Source organism: Sinocyclocheilus grahami, unplaced genomic scaffold (assembly GCF_001515645.1).
Source record: "Sinocyclocheilus grahami isolate Dianchi unplaced genomic scaffold, SAMN03320097.WGS_v1.1 scaffold94.1, whole genome shotgun sequence".
Lineage (NCBI taxonomy): Eukaryota > Metazoa > Chordata > Actinopteri > Cypriniformes > Cyprinidae > Sinocyclocheilus > Sinocyclocheilus grahami.
Genome location: NW_015505273.1, coordinates 796,557 through 818,275, shown reverse-complemented (window position 1 = coordinate 818,275; position 21,719 = coordinate 796,557). Strand labels below are relative to the sequence as shown.

Genomic DNA, 21,719 nt, shown 5'->3' with positions numbered 1-21,719 from the left:
CCAATCAGTTCCCTGTTTCACAAAATACATCACATTATGGAGTAAATGTGGGTTGTGTATTTGCTTTCAGGTTGACTTTAAGTGAGGAAAACTATAGTAAGTGCTATTATCATGGGTCCATGTTTTCCCAGGCTTATATATCAGCAAATATGACTAAACACAGACCAGCACTGACGGTCTCTGCACTCGGCGAGGCGAGAGGTCTGTGTCCACATTGGGTTTTTTTGTGAGCTGAACATACTGCTGCACGGCCAGAGTCAGGAGAAATGGATACAGAGAGCAGAAGATAAGACAAGCGCGCATGGGCCGCTGGAACCCGCATGTCGACGGGTTATTTTAGTATTAGTGAGAGAATGTGTTGTGCCCTCTTTCTATCTTGGAGACAGGAGCCATACGCTATGATTAATTTTTCTCCAAGCATGTCCTACTTGCGTGTGTGTGTGTGTGGCCATGCATGCATGCATTTATGTATCCAGGTATGCGAGTATGTGAGTTTCCCCCTCGGCGCGGCCTTCAGCATCTGCTTCTTTTGCTTGATCAGTATCTGATGGTTACTGACAGGCTTTTCTCCACTCACAGGCTCTCAGACCGGCTGGGATCGATTGAGTTTGAGGCCATTCATCGGTGTGTTTTACTCTTGGCCCGTCTCTCAGTATGTTGTGTCTTGTTGAGGTTTCCAACGATTGCTGGAGAACTCATTTGACCTTATTTCCTGTGCTGTCTGTCTTTCTGCCTCCTGTAGGAAAGGACAATCCCAAATGTGATCTCTTTAACATCTCAATTGTTTTTCGTAGACTATGGAGCTTAAAATATGACTATTTGAATCGTGTAAATTTGAATTATATTGACAAGTGAACCGAACATGTACCCCCTCCCAGTCACTGTAGTAATTGGCCAAAATGCTTTGTTCGACTTTTCGGAGATCATTTACTCTTCCCTGTGGATGATCTCTGACCTACTTTCTGTGCGATCTGAATTTCTGCATTTTGAATTTTTGAATATTGAATTTGATGTTCTGAATTTCTTCTTCATGTTGAAAACTTGAAGCTGTATTTTTAAAACCTGGATATTTGCAGTCTAAGAATTCAGAAAATCAGCTGTTTGAAAATGCATGTCTATAAAACTATTAAAAAAATGCAATTGTTGCATTTCAAATGTTCAATATTCAAGTAAAAAAAAATCTAATTCAAAACAATGTTAAATGCCACATAATATTCAGTTTTGTTAAATGACACTTGCCAATAATTCAAATTTACACAATTCAAATTCAAATAGTTTTGTCATATTTTAAGCTCCATAGTATGTAGACAGTATTCAGTTTAAATGGTGATTTTGAAATCAACATGAAATCAAATTGATTGTATTCCTGATCTTATTGTAAACAGTTCATTGATGCATGCAACTCAAAAATAGTTTATCTTCACAATCTTACACAAATTATAATTGTAACTTGCTCTGCCTCTGAAACAACTTTACATTTTGGAGGATGTCACCTAGGCCACGCCCTGCTGATTAAAGTTAATGCCCACTTTTCATAATCCAATCAACTTCTGATTGGAAAAAATCAGGACGTGGCCTTTTTTTATTGAACTTTCTGTTTTACTCAGAAATACGTCATATTAATTAAAATGAAAGCGCTGTGAATGTTGTTTTATAGGGCTGCATGGCAAATTGAAAAATTAACCCGAAAACATGATTTGGCTTAGTGCAAATATCAAATATTAATATTTTAATTTTAATAAAATTAATTAAATAAAAATACAAATTGTATTATAATTTTTCTTTAATACAAATTTTTTATTTTAGTGAAATATTAAAAAAGTTAAATTTCTTATTTTGTTAAAAATATTTAGTAATACTACTGAAAACTATTATTTCTAAATTTTAAGCAAAGAAATTTACTATTGCAAAAAAATAATTATTATAATAATAATAAAAATTATTAAGTAAACATTGTAAACAAATAAGAAATTTTACTATTATGCAAAATAATAATAATAATTATTATTATTATTATTGTCATATTGATAAATTATCACACAATTTTTATCCAAACAGCAAGAAATCGAAATCACAATTTTTGTCAAAAAAAAAAAAAAAAAAAAAAAATATATATATATATATTTTTTTCCCCCAAGTTGCACAGCCCTACTGTTTAAAATAATGACTTTAATTTCCTGAGTCTCAGATGTTTCTCCGGGTAAACAATCCCAGTATTGTCTGATGGGTCTCCTCTAGACTTTACGAGATCTCGACTGGTTTTGCCAAGATACCAGTCTGCCATTAAAGTTTGGAGATCTCCAGATGAACTTCTCTATTTCTCATTAAAAGACCAAATAATCTTTGTGAAAAATATACAGTAGCGCTATAGTCATACCGTATGTCATAAGAAGAAGGAGCAGCCAAAAGACCCTAGCAACTACTTAGAAACCCCTAGCATCATGGCGGTGAGAAACACATTCACATTGTAAATGTAAAAATCTAGTTTCTATTTTTATTTCTTCAGGCATTTTAGGGGAAACATCTGAGAAAGCTGATCCTTAAACGAAGCCGAGCTATGAACTCCATTAAGACCAGCCTCTGAGCTATGAAATTTTGCTCAAGGATTTTCACTTTCTCTCTGTCTCTTCCTCGACACAATGTAAGACTCAATTAGGGAGAACAGCGATCTACAGCAATGCCAAACACACTCCATTGGTCTCCTCTATGCTCAGTTAAGCTGCTTGCATGTCAGGCGCGTCTGCAGAGGAAGAGGGATCAGTGCCTATTTCTCATTTTCAGCACTGGCCACTTCCCAGGAATCAATACTTTTCTGATGGTTGGTTGGATACGAGAAAGGTGACAGCAGGGTCTCCTCATTATGCTTTCACTAAGGGACTGAGGCTGAAGGAGGCCTGCTCAACCCATTTACTCTGGTAAAAAATAACATATACACTCACAATTATACTGAGATATTATACTAACATATTTCACATTTAAAGGGATAGTTCACCCAAAAATGAAAATGTGATGTTTATCTGCTTACCCCCAGGGCATCCAAGATGTAGGTGACTTTGTTTCTTCAGTAGAACACAAATGATGATTTTTAACTCCAGCCGTTGCAGTCTATCAGTCGTATAATGCATGTCAATGGTAAAAAAAAAACGATCGTTTCGTGTCTTAGGACATCAATGTGTCGTCACGAGCCGCAGGGTTTAATTTGGATTTGTCTGTGCATGTTTTTTTTACCCTCATAGATTTTGTTACCATTGCCATGCATTATACGACTGATAGACTGCAACAGTTGGAGTTAATAATCATAATTAATCATAATAATCATAATTCTACTGAAGAAACAAAGTCACCTACATCTTGGATGCACTGGGGGTAAGCAGATAAACATCACATTTTCATTTTGGGGTGAACTATCCCTTTAAGAGAACTGTTCACATAAATGTGAGAGAGCACAATATACAATGTCACGTGGTATGGAATGTTCTGTACCATATTCATCATTTATTCAGTATTCATTTCATTTACATGAAGTATGATGGTAGTATCGTGTTTTAACACAGTACAATAGTAATACCTATTTTATGTTATTTTATATTTAATTTTATTAATGTTTTAGTTTACTTTATATTTTATTTTACACTGTTTATATTATTAATTAAATTATTTTATTTGATATTTTAATTTAAATTAATTTATTTTTGTGTTATATTTTTGTTTTGTTTTATTTAACATTTTGGAATTTTTTTTATTCATTTTTATTAAAATGAATAACATTCACTTAATTATTAATTTAAGAATTTAATTATTTTCTTTTATTAGTTTTGTTTTGGTTGATTAATTGTAAAATCAATGGTCAGTGTTTACTTAAATGTGAAGGTGAATACAGTGATAGCAATTCAGAGGTTGCCCTCCATATGAGGTGACCATTATTAATCCACCTATAACTACAGCTGAATTTACATTAAGTGTCAATACAAATATGCAGCTTTCTACCACTTTAGGTCATTCCCAATACATTTTCCCTGCATCTCTCTCTCTCCTTACATGCCACATATCTGTAGTCATATTCTCTTGAATTTCAGTGCATTTTTATTCAGTCTCAATGTCCAAACATCTCCGGTTTACATGTCAGTATGAATGCATTCTTATATCCAGCCAATCAATTCTTCTCAACTCAGTGTAAAACTAGCCTCGTGAAAGCTGCAAAAGCAAGCCGGCAATAGATTTTTATTGACTACAAAATTAGTATTAATCATATACACCCTAAACACCAAAATGGTCTGTCATAATATCTGATCCATATCTGTGATTTTAATTAGTACTCTAAGTAATTAGGAGCTAAAAAATTGAGGAAAATCTCATTAGTATTTGTATTTGCACTTAACATTTACATAGACATTTATGAATCCTTTTTATTAATGTATATCATAAATATTTGAAGTATGATGCTTGATTTTTTTCTTCTTCGTTTTTTAGTGCCTAATTACTTATGGTAAGATGCAAAATTATAATAATATATTAATTAGCATTAATAAATAATTTGCTCATTGCTATATATTTACATGCATGTTTTATGAATCCTTTCTATTTAGTGTATATCATAAATAAATGAATACATATTTGAAGCATAAGCAATAGTAATGTTGCTTGATTTAGCCAATTTCAAAGTCAATGTATTTAATATAATTTATTTAGTACATTACATACATTTTTAATTATTTCTAAGTTTACTTCTCACTGTAATTGGCCACCATTAAAGAAAAAACATTAAGCTAAATCAAGCATCATTATTACTGTTGCTTCAAAAATAATTATTTTATAATACTAATTTTAATAAATATTTACGTTTCTAAAGCTGTGTATATGTAAGCACACTGTCAATGCAACTGTTTAATATTAATATAGTGTATGCCTTTAAATTACTAATAAAATGTATATATTTTTAAATTCCCTATCTAAACTCAAATACAAGAATATGAAATGTAACAGACAAATGTGCGGTGACAATATTCTAGAGATTTTATATTATCATTGTCAGCCTCTTCAGAGTCAACTACTGCTTTCAAAATGGACAAAAGAGGTTTACTTTGTTTGAAATCTTTCGAACTTGTAAATGTATGATTACAAACACACACGGCAGGGAGCAGAAAATGAATGGAAAGGAGTTTACCAGATACTGGCAACCTAAATCATGATGTAATTATCCATCATGCAAACACACACGGGAAATAAGTACAAACTGAATGCAGGAGTGACAGTGCGGTGTGTGTGTGTGTGTGTGTGTGTGTGAGAGAGGCTGACACTGTGTTTTGTCTGCTCTGATCAATACTGAGTCAAGGGCACCCGAGACAGCGTGTTTGAGGAAGAGGCAGTGTGTCGTTTGTCCCTTTCTGATCGGATCGTGCGATAACATCCTCGTGACGCAGCGGCCCTGAAGGACATCTGTGTTTCACGCTCTAACTAGTACAGACAACAAGAGAATAACCGGCTCATGAATTAGGGAATTCCCACAAGATGGAATGAATTCAGGCTTTCTGCTCATTGAGTACAGAACACAAAGCCAGTGTTTGTGAGTGTTCACTTTTTTGGTCCATCTATGCATTGATTAAATGAATTGAAATGGCATCGGAAAATATAACAGTATTGATGCTGCAGGATCTTTTCTGTTGACTGACTTCACTGTTCTTCATTTTTGTTCAATGTCTTATAATCAACTGGTGTTTGGGATTTTTTTAATTTGTAAGTTTTTTTTTCAATATTTAAAATATACAGTATATCTATTGTTTTATCATCTAAAGCCTAACAAAATTTGTTTTGTGAAAAACATTTAGACCGTTATGCACATGAATTTCGGTGCCATAGTACTTCAATCAAAGTACCCAAGTATTACCATGTATCACAATATGAACTGACATTGATTCTCTTAGCTGTCAATACAAATCACATGATATGATTATGATTTGATTGAACATTTAACTGAGTCTCTAAAAAAAAATCGTGTGTCCCAATTGGGAAATCCCCAACAAAAGATAAACTTTATTTATTTATTTTGAAATAATAGGGAAAAATAAATAATTGCACTTAATTTTTACATACACGCTTTGTGCTTTTGGATATGTTGCACACTATGGTTGTATTGACTTGTGTGTTTACATATGCACAGCTTTAGAAACATAGAAATCTTCATTAAAAATAATGTATACTATAAATAAATTAATACATATAAACAAAAGTAATACTAAGCAATCGTAATAATGATGCTTGATATAGCCTATATTTTTCTACTTTAATGGTGGCCAATTACAGTAAGGTGTAAAATAAGAAATAATTAAAATATTAAAATAAATGTGTATGTATAAATACTGTTAAAATACAGTTTTTTTTTACATAAAGTCAAAAAATAAATAACTAAAAGAACCCCTTAAATCTTAAAATCATCTATCTTTTTTTTTTTTTACATGTTGCATTAAAACATCATATAATTTGATCGATGCATTGATCCATATCAATTTTTAAAAAATGATAAAGTTACTATTGTATATGTTTAAAAGCATGTTCAAAAAATGATCATGATATCTTGCCCAAAAACCTTGCTCGTTCACTATACAAAAAATACGTGTGGTACAGTGATGCTATCAGGTGGTGGTTATACTATGGTATTAAAATGTACTGTTTATGTATCATACTAAAAGGAATACTTTTTTCTGTTAGTGTATACAACATTATATTTCAGATGGGTCTTCCTTAGTCGCGCGCCCCCCGTCTGGAGAGAGAGAGAGAGAGCGAGAGAGAGAGAGAGAGAGAGAGCAAATAAGTCTCAGCAGCGGCAGCAGCATCAACGCATCTCTGCGCGTCTCCGAACTGCCTTGTCTCGGGCCAATCAGTCCTTCAGCCCTGTTACCGATTGAGATTTAACAGCGGCTTTGGATCTTAACGAGCCTTCTCCATCCTCCTCGACAGCTCGGCGTTAACCCCCAGTTCGCTTGACTACCGGTTCCGTTTATATCTACCCAGTTTCTTGAATTTTTAATGGAAAATGGCGATGTTTGCTCAGTCCTCCAGTCTGCTCTGCCTCCTCTCCGTTCAAACTGTGCTGCTCCTCAGCCTCTCCTCGCGAGATAGAGTTGCGATACTGCAAATAATTATATGATCAGGTATAGTTAGGATAGTATAACAAATACATATTAACTTTTAGTTATAAGAGGAGAACATTTGTTTGTATGTCTTTGGTTGCTGCCATCAAAGGACATTTTTATATGATAAACATTTTTGGTACATTGGTACAATTTGGCTACTCAGTGAGCAAGCATGACCACCATGGAGAAGGATTTAACAAAAGCAAAAAAAAAACTATCAATGACCAAAACTAAATCATGCTTACGTTTATCAAAGCCAAATCCATTCAGTGTTACAATCCTATAAAGGTGATAATAGGCAAGTGGCGGTGTGTCCTTTTTTTTCATATCTTTCAACCACGGTTTTAGTGGCATAAAAAAAAGTGGCTGCCATGTTGTTTTTAAAGCTTTGTTCCAAAATCTAGTGAGCTGCTTAAGTCGGCAGTCTTTTAAGGCGTCATATGCACACTCCCGATACAGGAGCTATTTTGAAAAGCAATAATATAGTGGACAACGCAATCGAAATATTGATTGTAAATGTATTTCTTTCATTAGCAAAAAGTATTGATAAAATTATTTTCATCTAATTCAAATTTGTATGTTGCTGCCTCTGTAAAACGTTCCAAAATTCTCAAGTATGAAGTTCCTTTGTCAAGTATGCTTCCTTATAAGGCCACAATACAGATTACTAGGTTATAAGGCAGCTCACTCGTTTCACAACAGAGCCTTAATGTCACGAAAAATCCTGGTCTTTAATTCATAAACATCAGCCTTGAGATAAACGTGTACCTGTTGTGCAGGTCATATACAGGTCAACCCAAAATTATCATTATTGATAAGATTTAAGGTGTTTTGCATCATGATGACGCAGTATGAGTGAGAGACATGCGCTCTCGTGGTACCGATTACCTCCAGTCACACGGCAGGCTGGTTAATGGCTAAATGACTCAGCATTTAAATAATTAATTTGGAGAGGAAAGTAACCTCTTCTTAGTCACACAAACCGAGTCTCCTGTCTTCTTTCATCTGTTTTTTTCCCTTTAATTTAGATATAGCTTTGAGTTCATGGGTTGAAAAACACTTGTGGATATGGTTGTATGGTTAAATGTAACTTATAAAAAAATAAATGGGGATCTCTTTCAGATGTTCCAATTTGATTCGATTTCGATTTTCAAGCTCTCAGTTCGATTCGATTTCGATTCGATATTCGATTTGACTATATGAATGAATATAGATTTAATACAAATCCTATATTTAAATTTAAATATAGATATATTTTAAAAACGATATATCGAAAAATCCCAGCCCTAATCCCTTTTATATTTGTAATTACATTTTAAGGTAGCTAACTAGGGCTGCACGATTAATCGAATGCGATTGTCATGCGCATTTTGTTAGTAAAACCGGTTCTGTAGTCACGTGCTTTCAGATGGAGCAGAATTTACTACACATAGCCGTAGTTCACTGACAAGTTATGCAAAAAATCGCAGACGATTTTATTGCGCGATTCTGAAATCGAAGAAATCGTTCCCGATAATGACAGCTGTTTGCATAGCTTCTCAGTGAACTACAGCTCTGTGAAGTAAATGCTGCTCCATCTGAAAGCATGTGAAAATACCACATTTAATAAAATTTTTACTCCAAACTCACTTCATAATGTCAGTCGAGTGTTTGAAATAAATCCTTCTGTGAGATGTAGCTTCTTACACAGAATAAGGCACGCAACATATTTCATAGTATTTAAGCAGTGATAAAGGCATTGCATTATAAATATACTTTATTTTAATGAAAATTACAATAATAAGAACTCAGATAAACCGTATATTGCCGTAGTCGTGTGTTTATTAGTCACGTTGAATCAATGAAAGCAGTTGAATCTTCTGTTTATTCAGCTGCAGCGATTGGAATTTTCTGGGTTTCTTCTGTGAGGTGTATTTGGAGCTTCAGCGCGAGAGCGCCCTCTGGCCTTTGGATGGCGATTTACTGCTGATCACAGAACCGTGCTTCACTGAAAGATACGCATGACAATCGCAGCTTCTGTCGAATCACGATCTCGATTCCATTTCGATTTATCGTGCAGCCCTAGTAGCTAACAGGATCCAGTGAATAAATAGAAATATAAATGAATAAATATCATGATTAGTCTGAATTATTGATGTAATTATTTATGTTTTGTCACAAAACTCTTTGAATTCCAATTCAGTGGATTCAACTTCCTGTCATTCCAGTTCAACTTCCTGTGAGGGTGTGGCCAATTCAATTCAAATTCCAATTTATGTATTGAAATTAGAAGTCAGTTCTTACAGTTAATTCAGAATTTCACCATATTTTTTATTCTTATTATTATTGTTATTAGTACATAAAAAATTGTAGAAACAATTTGTTACTCTGTAATTGCTAGCAAATTTTACAGTTAACTACAAAGAAACAGCACACATTAAATTAGACATGAATTTAAGTAGAAAGACTGAAATAATATTTTCTCTTACTGAAGTAATCTTACATACTAAAGTGATCTTTGTTTTATTTACAACTTAAAAAATGTTGCATATTGTATGTTATAAGATTATTGATGTAATTATGCATTTGATGACGCTTTTAAGCTTGGTTAAATCAAGACACATGGCCATGTGATATTAAAAATTGAATTTGGTTTAGCTGTAAATAATTAAGCTTTGTACAAACTAAAATATTTTTTATATAATGTTAAAAAAAATTAAATAGTCTAAAAATACTTTGGCTGTCTCAATGTTATGTCTTTGTAGTGCGCTCGTACTGAAAGTCACTGTTCAACCACATTTACATATATACTGGGAATTTTAGCTTTTTCTTCAGAAAAAAGGAAAAATGCACAAATAAAACTTTTTTAAAAGCCTGTAATAATGAAATGTCAGCCATGCACAAAACTTACTTTTGTTTTCTGTTATGAAATGATGAGCGTTGTATGTAGAGCTTGTGTAGATTGGGTTTGTTTATTACTGTGCCTAGTGGATTAGTAGTAGACAATAAAGATTAATGTAGGTTATTTGGGTTATATATGATACTGAACACAATAAAATAACATGTAGCATCTGTTAGCGGTAATGTGAGAATTACTTCCTGTCTAACATGCTTTAGGCACCAGTTTTGTGATTGGTTTTCAGACTTTGCTGTCCCTAATCTGCGTTCTTTCTTACATATGCAGTGAATTTGAAACCCCACTTTGAGTGAGCACCTCTCTGGATCTTACTGATGGTTTTGTGGTATTTAACCTTGGATATTCAGGCTGGTTAGTAAGACAACTTCAAAGATGAGAGATTTGGAAAGAGAAGTTGTAAAAAGCAATAGAGATGGGCCAGTGTGAGAGAGTTTTCAGCCAGTTGAGAAAATTAACATTTACCCTGTGGGGTCAGTGCTGTGTTTTAACTATATTTTACAGTTATTGATTATGTAGATGGGTTTTTTATGTCTTGCAAACTTTGTTTAATTTTCTGCAACATATTGAACATTGTTGCAAATTGTTGCTGATTTCCAAGATAATATTACGAGCATATGGCTTATATATACATATACATTTTGATATGTTCAACATGATATAATATTGTCAATGCATGTTATAGTTTTATATTTTATAATAGTTATTTATTTTATCATTTACAGTATGTATATATATATATATATGTATATGTGTGTGTGTTTGTGTACATATACATATTATATTTACTATATATATAATATATAATGTATATATAATTTAATAAAATAGGGTCTAGTATGTCAATTTTATATAATAATAATATAAATATAATATAATAATAATTTAAATAATATAATAAATGTTGTATATACAATTAAAATATAAGTAGTATGTATATAATAATAATAATAAATGTATATAATGTACAGTAAAAAGTAAAAACTCTACTAAAATCAACATCGTGGTCAGGCACTATATAAAAGCGTTTGGATGATGGCGTCATAAAGCATGACCTGGCACATTTTATAGCCTGTGTGAGCATAAAAGAGCAAGCATTCTAGATTCCCGAACATGCTGGAGGTGATGTCATTAGCGGTTAGCATCAGTACTTCCTCACTCAGAAAACCTTTATTTCTCCCTCTGTGACCTTTTCTCTGTTGACACGTTTCCTTCAGCAGCGCCATCGTCTCCGCAAACCATTTATTACCATCTCCTCCATCTCCTCCTCTTATATTATGAGCTGTGTAGTCTAAATGCTCAATCTCGTTTCTTTCTTCACTTCCTGTGTATCTGTCAGTATCAGATCGATAGACTACAGGAATCTCCCTCTGCAGTGGCTCGACCGCTTGTATTTGCATTAGGGGTTTCTGAGGTCACAATACTTATAATAACAGAGTTTGGCTTAGTTTGGTTAATTACGTTTGAAAAGCATGAAATATGAGAAGAAGCAGTGAGTCAGAGACAGGTCTCGTGGAAAAACACATTTAGGAAAAGCTAAAGAAAATGATGCCATTATTTGATTTGACATGTTAAAATCTTAGCAAACCATATTGGAGATTTGTTCTTGCCCGAAAGATGCTGAGTTGGCCACAGAGTGAATCGACTTCCTTTTTCCTTGAGTGTATTGAATCTCAGCTGCCTAAAGACATTTAACTTAACCGAATCAGCCTCTAATGGATGTTTTGTAAGATGACACTAAACCAAAGTAGCCTTCAAATTGAATTGACTGTAGGTAACGGCTGCTTATTTCCTCATTATTACTATTACCATATCTCATAGTTAGGATTATTGATTTGAACACACCCCTAATTTATAAGTACGCATGCAAGAATGCATTGTCAGATCTTTTATCCATTGCTTTCAAGGTATTTTATCATTACATGTATTATCTGGGAATTGAATCCATGACCTTGACGTTGCAAGTGCCATGCTTTACTAGAAATCTACTACTTCGTACTTGAACACACTTTTTTCAGACATTTGTGCTATGGACACAAGCTGTGTGGCAATGAAGAGATTGTGCTGCACTTTTATGTGTGATCAGAATTAGGTTTAAGATACAAGACAATAGATCCACTTGAACACACTCAGAACAAAAATAATAAAAAATAAGATTAAAATAAATATATAAGTAAAAATTTGATTTAAATACATAAAAATGAAGAAGTGTCTTTCTACAAGAAAATATATAAATCCCTTTAAAATTTTAGGATTGGGGTCCCTTGCACAAAGATTATCTTTGGGGCCGTTCACACAGAACGAGTCTTTGCATCAACCTATAGCAAAACAAAGGGAAAGTAGTGCATTAGAATGGAAAAATGTGTTCCTTATAAAACATTTAGAACACCTTAAAATGTCTTTAAAAAACCATCAGAGCACCTTAGAAATGCCAAAGAAATCCCTCAGAACACCTCTGCAATGTAATACAAAAAGTATAGTTTTCTCAAACATCTCAAACATCATGGCATTGAGTTGTGCATAGGCAAGCACTTCGTAAACTTTCTTTAAAAAATGTGGTTCATTATGTGTTGTTTGGCACTCTTGAAGAAATGAAATGCTTGTGTGCTGTATGTACTTTGTTGTAAATCCTGTGTCTAACAAATCATGGCGAGTTTTCACTTGCGTATGAGGAAAACAGTGCTTCAACCGCATTAGATGCCAGTTGTGGATTTTTGGTGTGTTTTCTTTGTTGCTGTTGTGACTCATTCTTCTGCTGATCTTCCTATTCTTGTCATTCAGATGAAGCTGACATTTCACGTTGACATTTTTTTTCTGTGCTATCATTCAATGACAAATAACCAAGTTGCTCAGCTGATGGTGCAGATAGAGGAGAGAGGGTCATATTGTTACCAGCTTCTTTGGATTTGCAGTGAAACAGCTGTAATAGAGAGAGTAAATATCTGAAATCAGTGCTCTGAAAGCACTGGACTATTTGTGGGTGTTTTAAGGTTTACTCAGCACAGAAAGAAGTTATGATTGCGTTCATGCATGCCATTACTTTGGTCTCTGTCAGTGTTTCTTAGTGCTTTTTACCCAGCTCGTTGAGATGTAGGTGCTAAAAGCCCCTAAAGCTTTTAGTGTGAATTAGAAAAGCCAGTCAATTCATTGTGTATTCGCTCATAGGTGGGTGTGTTTTTGCTTATGTGGGCACCCATTATCTTTTATCTTAGGTCTGAACTCGGAAACATACTCTAAGTTAACGCTTCTGACTATACTTAATATGATGCATCATTGTTCCCGCAAGTTCAGACAGCAGTTTATAACATTATTCCAAAATTCAGCTGATATATATAATTAATTTCAGGTTGCAAAGTTATTTTTGTGTTTTGGTTAAACAAACAACAACAACAATATTTATTTTTTCCTTTTTTTTTTTTTTTTTTTTTTTTTTTTTTTTTTTTTGTTGACTCTCAAACATTTTTCATTTGAGTTTAAAAAACAATTTTCTTGATGAACATTGATTTATTTATTCATTTATTTATTTGCTTCCTTTTCGCATTTTTTTAAATTGGTCTGTTTCCACTGGAATAACTGTTCTTGTAATTTCCAAAAAGGGCTATAATATATTCACTCATTTGTGTAAATATGCAATACTCTTAAGCTATGATAAAATAACATGAAAAATGACAAGATTACCCAAATAAGTAAAAAAATTAAAACTAAATAAAAACTAATAAATGAATACAATTATTTTCTCCTCATTTTTTCTGGCTTTATTTTAGTTTATTTTCAACTCCTGGACAGTTGCTGTCATTCCTTTTTTAAATTTAATGAATTAACTTATTTATGTATTTATTACTCCTTTTTGCTTCATTATCAGCTCTCGCATAGCCAGAAAGAACTGTTTTTATTTATTTATTTATTTAATTTAATTAAATTACTTTTTTTAAAAACATTTTTAAAATTGTATTTCTTGTATTTAAATGCTACAATAAAAAGTATTTTGTTGAAAGTGAATTGTGACCATGACATTCAGTGAATAACATGTACATTTCAGTCTGTTCCTGCATTTTTCAACATTTTCCTGTGTAATCTTGTCAGTATAGGCTAATCTCTGGTCCTTTTAAGCTACACCCCCCAAAAAAAGCACCCAGAAATATAGTAAAAATAGTTCAAACAGCTCTTTTGAAGTCCCACAATAAGTTTTTGTGATGACAAACCACAAACCATTTCATTCATTTATTTAATTTATGAAAGAAGCAACAGCTGTGTGGTGAATGAATTGTTCTTTTGAGTCAGATCTTTATAGTGAATCAGTTGATCCAGTTCACGGAGTGATTTGTTCACGATCCAGTTTCTGTAGTTCAACTGGATGTCAGTGTATGGGGAAAAACAACAAAATTGACAGGGAATGTGCACTCTTAAGAAATAAAATATTTATTTTTAAACGCATTATATTATTAAATGCTAATAGAATAGCTGGGTTCATTCATTCTTATCAAGTAAGTAAGACCGCTCAGTCAGAAACACACACACACACACATACAGCATTTCTTTTGGGGCTATTCTCAGGCTGTGTAACACAGATAAGGGTTATTTATGACCCTGGGCCGTGGTTGCAAATCTCTGACCATTAGGCAATAGCAGATAAAACTGTTATAGGGTTTGTGTGACTGCTGAAATTCCCCTGTAATGTTCTCCATCAGTTTACCGAACACTGAATGTTAAAACACCTCATGACTGCAGATGTGCTCTAGTAGATATTACGCTTTTTATGAAATGTCACACTGTCCGTAAAACCAGTATATGAATATAGAGCGGTACTATAGTCCGGTTTCAGATCGCTCACTGGAATAATTTAAATATAAGACCCAATGAAATTACTCGGTGAGCATGGTTTTATTTAATGTGTTGATGTATCTTAAAGCTAATAGACATGCACTAAAAGCAATGCAACTCCATTTTTGATTTCACTGAAGATTGTAAAGTTATCATTAGGAAGCTTTTACTATACAAAAAAACACACATGGAAAGTTCATAAAGTATAAGTTTGCTTCTGAGACATACAAGGTCGCAGTCAAAATAAAAGCACTTGAATTAATGATTTTATTTTTTATTTTTTTATTTTTCATTACAAATTTGCTGTTAACCAGTGCTCTCTGTGTCTAACAGGATGATGCACTGGGCAGGTCGCATAGAGAAGGAACTGGAGAAGGTGTTGCAGCTCGTCACTGGAGTCCAGCAAATGAAAGGAGTAAGTTGAACATCTTTAACTTGTTTTACACCATACTGCAATGCTAGATGGAAAAATATTGTGTCGTTTTTAGGGCAAAGCTGTCTCTCTTCACTACATCAGTGTGGAATCGACCATAATAATCACACTGTATTATTTACCTTTGTTGTGATGCCTTAGGAAGAAGCTTTAACTTGTTTATGATGTTATGATAACAGTGGTTGCATAAGATAATTACAGTAATAGCAGTGTTTTTTGTGGTCGTTTCAATAGTGACATTTCATAACAATCATTTTCTGTTGACAGCGGTCAGAGTCTTGAGCACTAAGCAATAATTTCACAATAGATTCTGAAAGCCTGAAGTACTATATATTTTGTATTGTGTACAGTATTTCACATGTATGTTTCACATGTTAAATGATAATTCTGTATCATTTGTTGAATTGTGTGAAATAATCTGTTATTATTTAAATAGTCTGAGGCCATACATTTTTTTTTATTATTAAAAATTAGATTATAGGTGTAACAATTTGAGTGAAAATCTGAAATTAAAATAATAATCTAAAACACTATAATATTGAAAAGTTGAATCATTTTCACTATCTCAAATTCTATTATTATTATTATTATTATATTTGTATATTACTATATTAGAATAATAAAACATAAATAAAAAATATATAAAATGCTGTAATATAATACCAAATTTATATTTCTGTATATACACTTGAATATATATATATATATACAGGGGTGCTCCGATCAGGATTTTTGAGGCTGATTGCCGATCACAGAAAGCAGTATCTGCCGATCACCGATACCAATCTTTTTAAAGCCTTCTTTTTTATCATTTATAACTATTTATAGTGATACTCCAGTCAGGATTTTTATACATTTATTCAGGGCCTGAATTTCGTTTTTGAAAATGGGGGGAATTCCCCTCTTAGGTGTCTCTTGTGAGAGGGGAAGCAGCTTTCACACAGCAGTCCGCTACTGAATTCCCCTCTTAGGTGACTCTTGTGAGAGGGGAAGCAGGGGAAGCAGCTTTCACACAGCAGTCCGCTACTGATCCGTGGCTGTTTACCACAAACACAATATCCATTATTTTGATTTCAAATCCAAACATTGTCACTGAAAATGCTTTTTCAGCATTGCAATTCTTTTTTTTTTACACAGTACAGTAATACAATCTTTCACAGACATGTTTAAATGCAATAAATAATGCTTTTTACTTTTGCATTTACTTCTAGATTGATATATTAAGTTGCTCAAGCAATTGACAAAACATTTAAACTACTTTTCTTACGTTATCACAAACTTACCATTGACAGAAATAGTCAGCTCTACTGCCTTTTCTTTTGCATTTAAATCTTTATTACAAGCAATCCTGCGGTTCATAAAGAACTTTGTTTTCCTTCCTCCACGAGTGCCATCTATTATTGCCTTCTTTATCTAAAAGTGCTCTTTCCCTTTAAACCTAGCCAAAAAGGCATATGTGTTGACTGTGAAAAACAGTAGACTTTAATAATATGCATTTGTGGTGTAATTACTACATTTTCGTGTTAATCCATTTTCATATTTACTGCAAAACGATCTCTGCACTGCTGCAGACGCACCACTACTGAGCGCACTGCCGGACCGCAACCGTGTGCAGTGAACGCTTTATTCCGTTAACATGAGCACGGGAAAAAATACACACTACGTATGCACTGCAAACGGAGTAATGTGAACCTGGCGTTATGTGTGTGCAGCTGCGAATGTGCATGAGCGCACGGTCTCCAGGAGAACGTGCGAGCACTGAATGCTTTAAATACTGGCAAGAATTAAAAAGAAATGCAATTTATAAACTTTAGTGACGATGTGTGACTGCCTCGACTGTGCAAGTGACAATTCCTGTGTCAACTGTGCAGCTTGCAGCTCGCTCATAGACAGACGCGATGTGTGGTGATTTGATGCCATTTGCGTATTTTGAGAGCGAAAGAGAGAGAGCGCGCGCGAGTGGTGATTCACACACGCTGTTTGTGAAATTACATCTCACACAAGGTTTTCAAATTACTTTATAAATTATTTAATGAAGAAATACCTCACCTTCAGCATTATAATTATTTCACCCGCGCCGGACAGAGACTGAGACGGTGCCGCTGCATGTCATGCCAAACCTCTCACGGCAGCGTAATCAGCTTGAGATCGTTTTTTTGAGATCGGCCTTTTTACACACCGCCGATCAATCATCCCAAGGTGATTATCGGCCGATAGTGATCGGTAGCCGATCAATCGGAGCACCCTTAGGCATAATGGTTTTTCTACTGTACAGACCGTATTTTCTATTGCCCTACACCAACCCTACACCTAAACCTACACTCTTAAAAATAAAGGTGCTTCAAAAGGTTCTTCAAGCGATGCCATAGAAGAACCATTTTTGGTTCCACAAAGAACCATTCAGTCAAAGGTTCTTTAAAGAACCATCTCTTTCTTACCTTTTTGTAATCTGAAGAACCTTCTTTCGCCACAAAGACCCTTTTGTGAAACAGAAAGGTTCTTCAGATGTTAAAGGTTTTTTATGGAACCATATAGACAAAAAGGTTCTTCTATGGCATCGTGAAGCACCTTTATTTTTAAGAGTGTACCCCTTACAGGAAATTGTTTTCAAAAAACTTGATTTATTAGCTTGTTTACCCGTAGGGACCTCCATTTAGGTCCCCACCGTAAAATGAGTCCTCATGAGTCTGTGTGTATTCAGGTTTAAGTCTCCACCAGAATAGAAAAACAGGTATACACACACATACTATTTTAAATATATATTTAAATATTAACTAATTATTTGAAGTAAATTGTATCTCTGGCTATTACTATTTTTAAGCTCTGGCAGTTTTTGTATGTTAGCATTAAATATATTCAGCTGGCATACACAGTAACTGATAGGGAGGCCAAGGCAAAATAATTTTTTATCTGTCCATTCGTATGTGTGTGTGTGTGTGTGTGTGTGTGTGTGTGTGTGTGTGTGTGTGTGTGTGTGTGTGTGTGTGTGTGTGTGTGTGTGTGTGTGTGTGTGTGTGTGTGTGTGTGTGTCTTTTAGAAAATCAGTTTGAGACACTGAATGCATGCAAGCCTGTGTTTGCACTCTCAGTAGCTGGAGATTGCTGAGTCTGTGGTCTGAGTGTGTGTGTGTGCAGTGAGTCTGTGAAAGCGCATTTATCTCTGGCCCAAACAGGAGTCGTCACAGGGAGTGCTAAATGGCCCAGCATGTGCAGAAAAAGCCATTTTCTAAATGGATGCCTCTCCCTATATGTGCATGTGATAGAAATCTTCCCTGGGCTACAGCAGCCCGCTAACAAGATTGCTTTCCTTCGTCACTCTCTCTGTCCTCTTCATGCCCAGTTTACTCCGATATTCTTTTCCCACCCTTTCTGGAAAAAAAAAATTTCTTGCAAATGTATTCTAAGCATTTTTTTGCTTCTCAAAGTTATTTTGGTGAAAGTAAATAGAACGGACTGGCTGCATTCAGCACGCAACAATCTTTAATACATATTGCTTGAAAAATTGCAAGCAGGTGAGTTGGAAATATTTGGAATGGAGAGAAGGAGAGAAATAGAGAAAGAACGAATCAGAAAGATCACTATCTTAATAGTGTTTGGTATGTTTGGTATACACATATAATAGTGTATGGTGTTTGGTGTATGATGTATGGTACACACACATACAAATGGTGTTTCTCAACCTGTACTCAAGATCTGTGAAGAGGATGTATGCAAAGTCTTCAGAAAGCAGAAGATAAGGAAAACCAAAGGCCCAGACGATGTCTCTCCAGCCTGCCTCAAAGCCTGTGCTGTCCCGCTATCATCCATCTTCACATTGATCTTCAACAGATCCCTGGAGCTGTGTGTAGTCCCCTCCTGCTTCAAATGTTCCACCATCATCCCTGTAGAAACCAAAAATCACAGGACTTAATGACTACAGACCTGTTGCTTTAACATCTGTGGTCATGAAGTCATTTGAGAGACTGGTGTTGGCCTACTTCAAGGACATTACTGGACCCTTGCTGGACCCCCTGCAGTTTGCTTATGGAGCAAACAGGTCTGTGGATGATGCAGTCAATATGGGACTGCACTACATCCTCCAACATCTGGACAAACCAGGGACTTATGCAAGGATCTTGTTTGTGGACTTCAGCTCCGCTTTCAACACCATCATCCCGGACACCCTTCAGAATAAACTGACCCAGCTCTCTGTGCCCACCTCCATCTGTCAGTGGATAACCAACTTCCTGACAGACAGGCAGCAGCTAGTGAGGCTGGGAAAAAACACATCCAACACCTGCACCATCAGCACCGGAGCTCCTCAGGGCTGTGTTCTCTCCCCATTGCTCTTCTCCCTCTACACAAATGACTGCACCTCTAAAGACCTCTCTGTCAAGCTCCTGAAGTTTGCAGACGACACCACAGTCATCAGTCTCATCCAGGACGGCGTCGAGTCTGCTTACAGACAAGAGGTTGAGCAGCTGGCTGTCTGGTGCAGTCACAACAACCAGGAGCTCAACATGCTCAAAACAGTGGAGATGATCGTGGACTTCAGGAGAAACCCCCCTGCTCTCCCCCCACTCACCATCATGAACAGCTCTGTGGCTGCAGTGGAGTCATTCAGATTCCTGGGAACCACCATCTCACAGGATCTGAAGTGGGACACTCACATTGACTTGTGAAAAAGGCCCAGCAGAGGTTGTACTTCCTTTGTCAGCTGAAAAAGTTCAACCTGCCACAGGCGTATGACACAGTTTTACTCAGCTGTTATTGAGTTGGTTCTGTGCTCTTCTATAACTGCCTGGTTTGGGTCAGCCAGCAAATCAGATACAAGAAGACTGCAACGGACTGTTAGGACAGCAGAAAGGATCATTGGTGTGCACCTGCCCAGTCTTCAGGACTTGAACACCTCCAGAGTGAAGAAACGGGCAGGTAACATCATCAAAGACCCCTCTCACCCCGGACACAACCTGTTTGCGCTTCTCCCTTCAGGCAGCCGCTACAGATCTCTGTGCACTAGAACATCTAGGCATAAAAAAAATGTTTTCCCCCCATGCCATCTCCAGCTTAAACAGCTAACACATGAATCATTATCTGTGTTCTGTAATTAATTTCCTATAATTAATTCATTCAATTCATTCTACATCCTTAATTATTGCCTCTTTCTCAAGTATTATGTAAATACATATGCATATCTCTTTATTTATACAGTTCTGTATAGAGTAAAAAGACCCCTCTCACCCCGGACACAACCTGTTTGCGCTTCTCCCTTCAGGCAGCCGCTACAGATCTCTGTGCACTAGAACATCTAGGCATAAAAAAAATGTTTTCCCCCCATGCCATCTCCAGCTTAAACAGCTAACACATGAATCATTATCTGTGTTCTGTAATTCATTTCCTATAATTAATTCATTCAATTCATTCTACATCCTTAATTATTGCATCTTTCTCAAGTATTATGTAAATACATATGCATATCTCTTTATTTATACAGTTCTGTATAGAGTAAATAATGCCCAAATCTGTACATAAATCTACTGTTCCAGAATCATACACATTATTTATTGTTAAGTTTTACTATTTTAAATGTTTTTTTTTCTGTTCTCATGTCAGATGTGTATGTATTTATGCATGTATGTATGTACCAGGAGCACCTTAAAAAAAACCCACAACAAATTCCTTGTGTGTTTGCGCACACCTGGCGAATAAAGCAAATTCTGATTCTGATTCTGATTCTGATTAATGCAAGCTGAACGCTAATACTTGACCATAATGGAAAGTCAGATAGAAGATGTTATTCAGACCTCTGGTTAGATAAACTCAGTAAACATTGTTAGGACTAGTGATAGAATCTGATGCCATTTTGAGATGATCAGTATTGATTGATATCTTTACCTGTTTGGTTGAATATAAACTTCTGAGTATAAATGTCCTGGGTTTTTTTTTGGGAGGGAATTTTGAGTAAATAGCCTATATTGTGTGGCAGCCGAAACTTTGAGATTTAAAACTGGAATTTCATTCCATTTGAAAATGAAAATGAATGGAAAGTTTAGTAAAAATGAAAGCAAGCAAGCAAAAAAAAAACAAAAAAACGTTTTATACTCTTTTCTGTAGTTTTACAATGTCTATGCTGATTTGATTTAACAGATGGTTGTTCTTCTATTTTCTTCTTTTGATCAGATTTTCTGATATTTTTTCCTTCAAAAAAAAAAAAAGAAAAATATTTTTCTGGGAGCTCTCTTTGATAAAATGCATTTTTGAAATATCTATTACAAAAATAAATGAAAAGTGTACTTTTATAACCCATGCCACATGAGATCACGTTGTGTGCCGTGGTGTTAAACAGTTTCTGAAATTTACTTTTCATTCCATTCAGATAGTTTTACTTGTAAAGTGACTATTCTGTGTAATAATTTTTTTGTTAATATTTAAATGAAACCATGAAAAAAAAAAAAAAAAATATA

At 34.8% G+C, this 21,719-nt stretch overlaps 1 protein-coding gene across 1 annotated transcript in view; it reads left to right on the top strand.

Moving 5' to 3' along the window:
- The first annotated feature begins 15,178 nt into the window (after positions 1–15,178).
- Positions 15,179–21,719, top strand: part of LOC107587574 (voltage-dependent calcium channel subunit alpha-2/delta-2-like) — a 230,694-nt gene continuing 224,153 nt past the window's right edge. The window contains exon 1 of the mRNA XM_016275397.1: positions 15,179–15,259. Within this exon, the coding sequence (XP_016130883.1) occupies positions 15,179–15,259 (81 nt within the window). The remainder of the gene's footprint in view (positions 15,260–21,719) is intronic.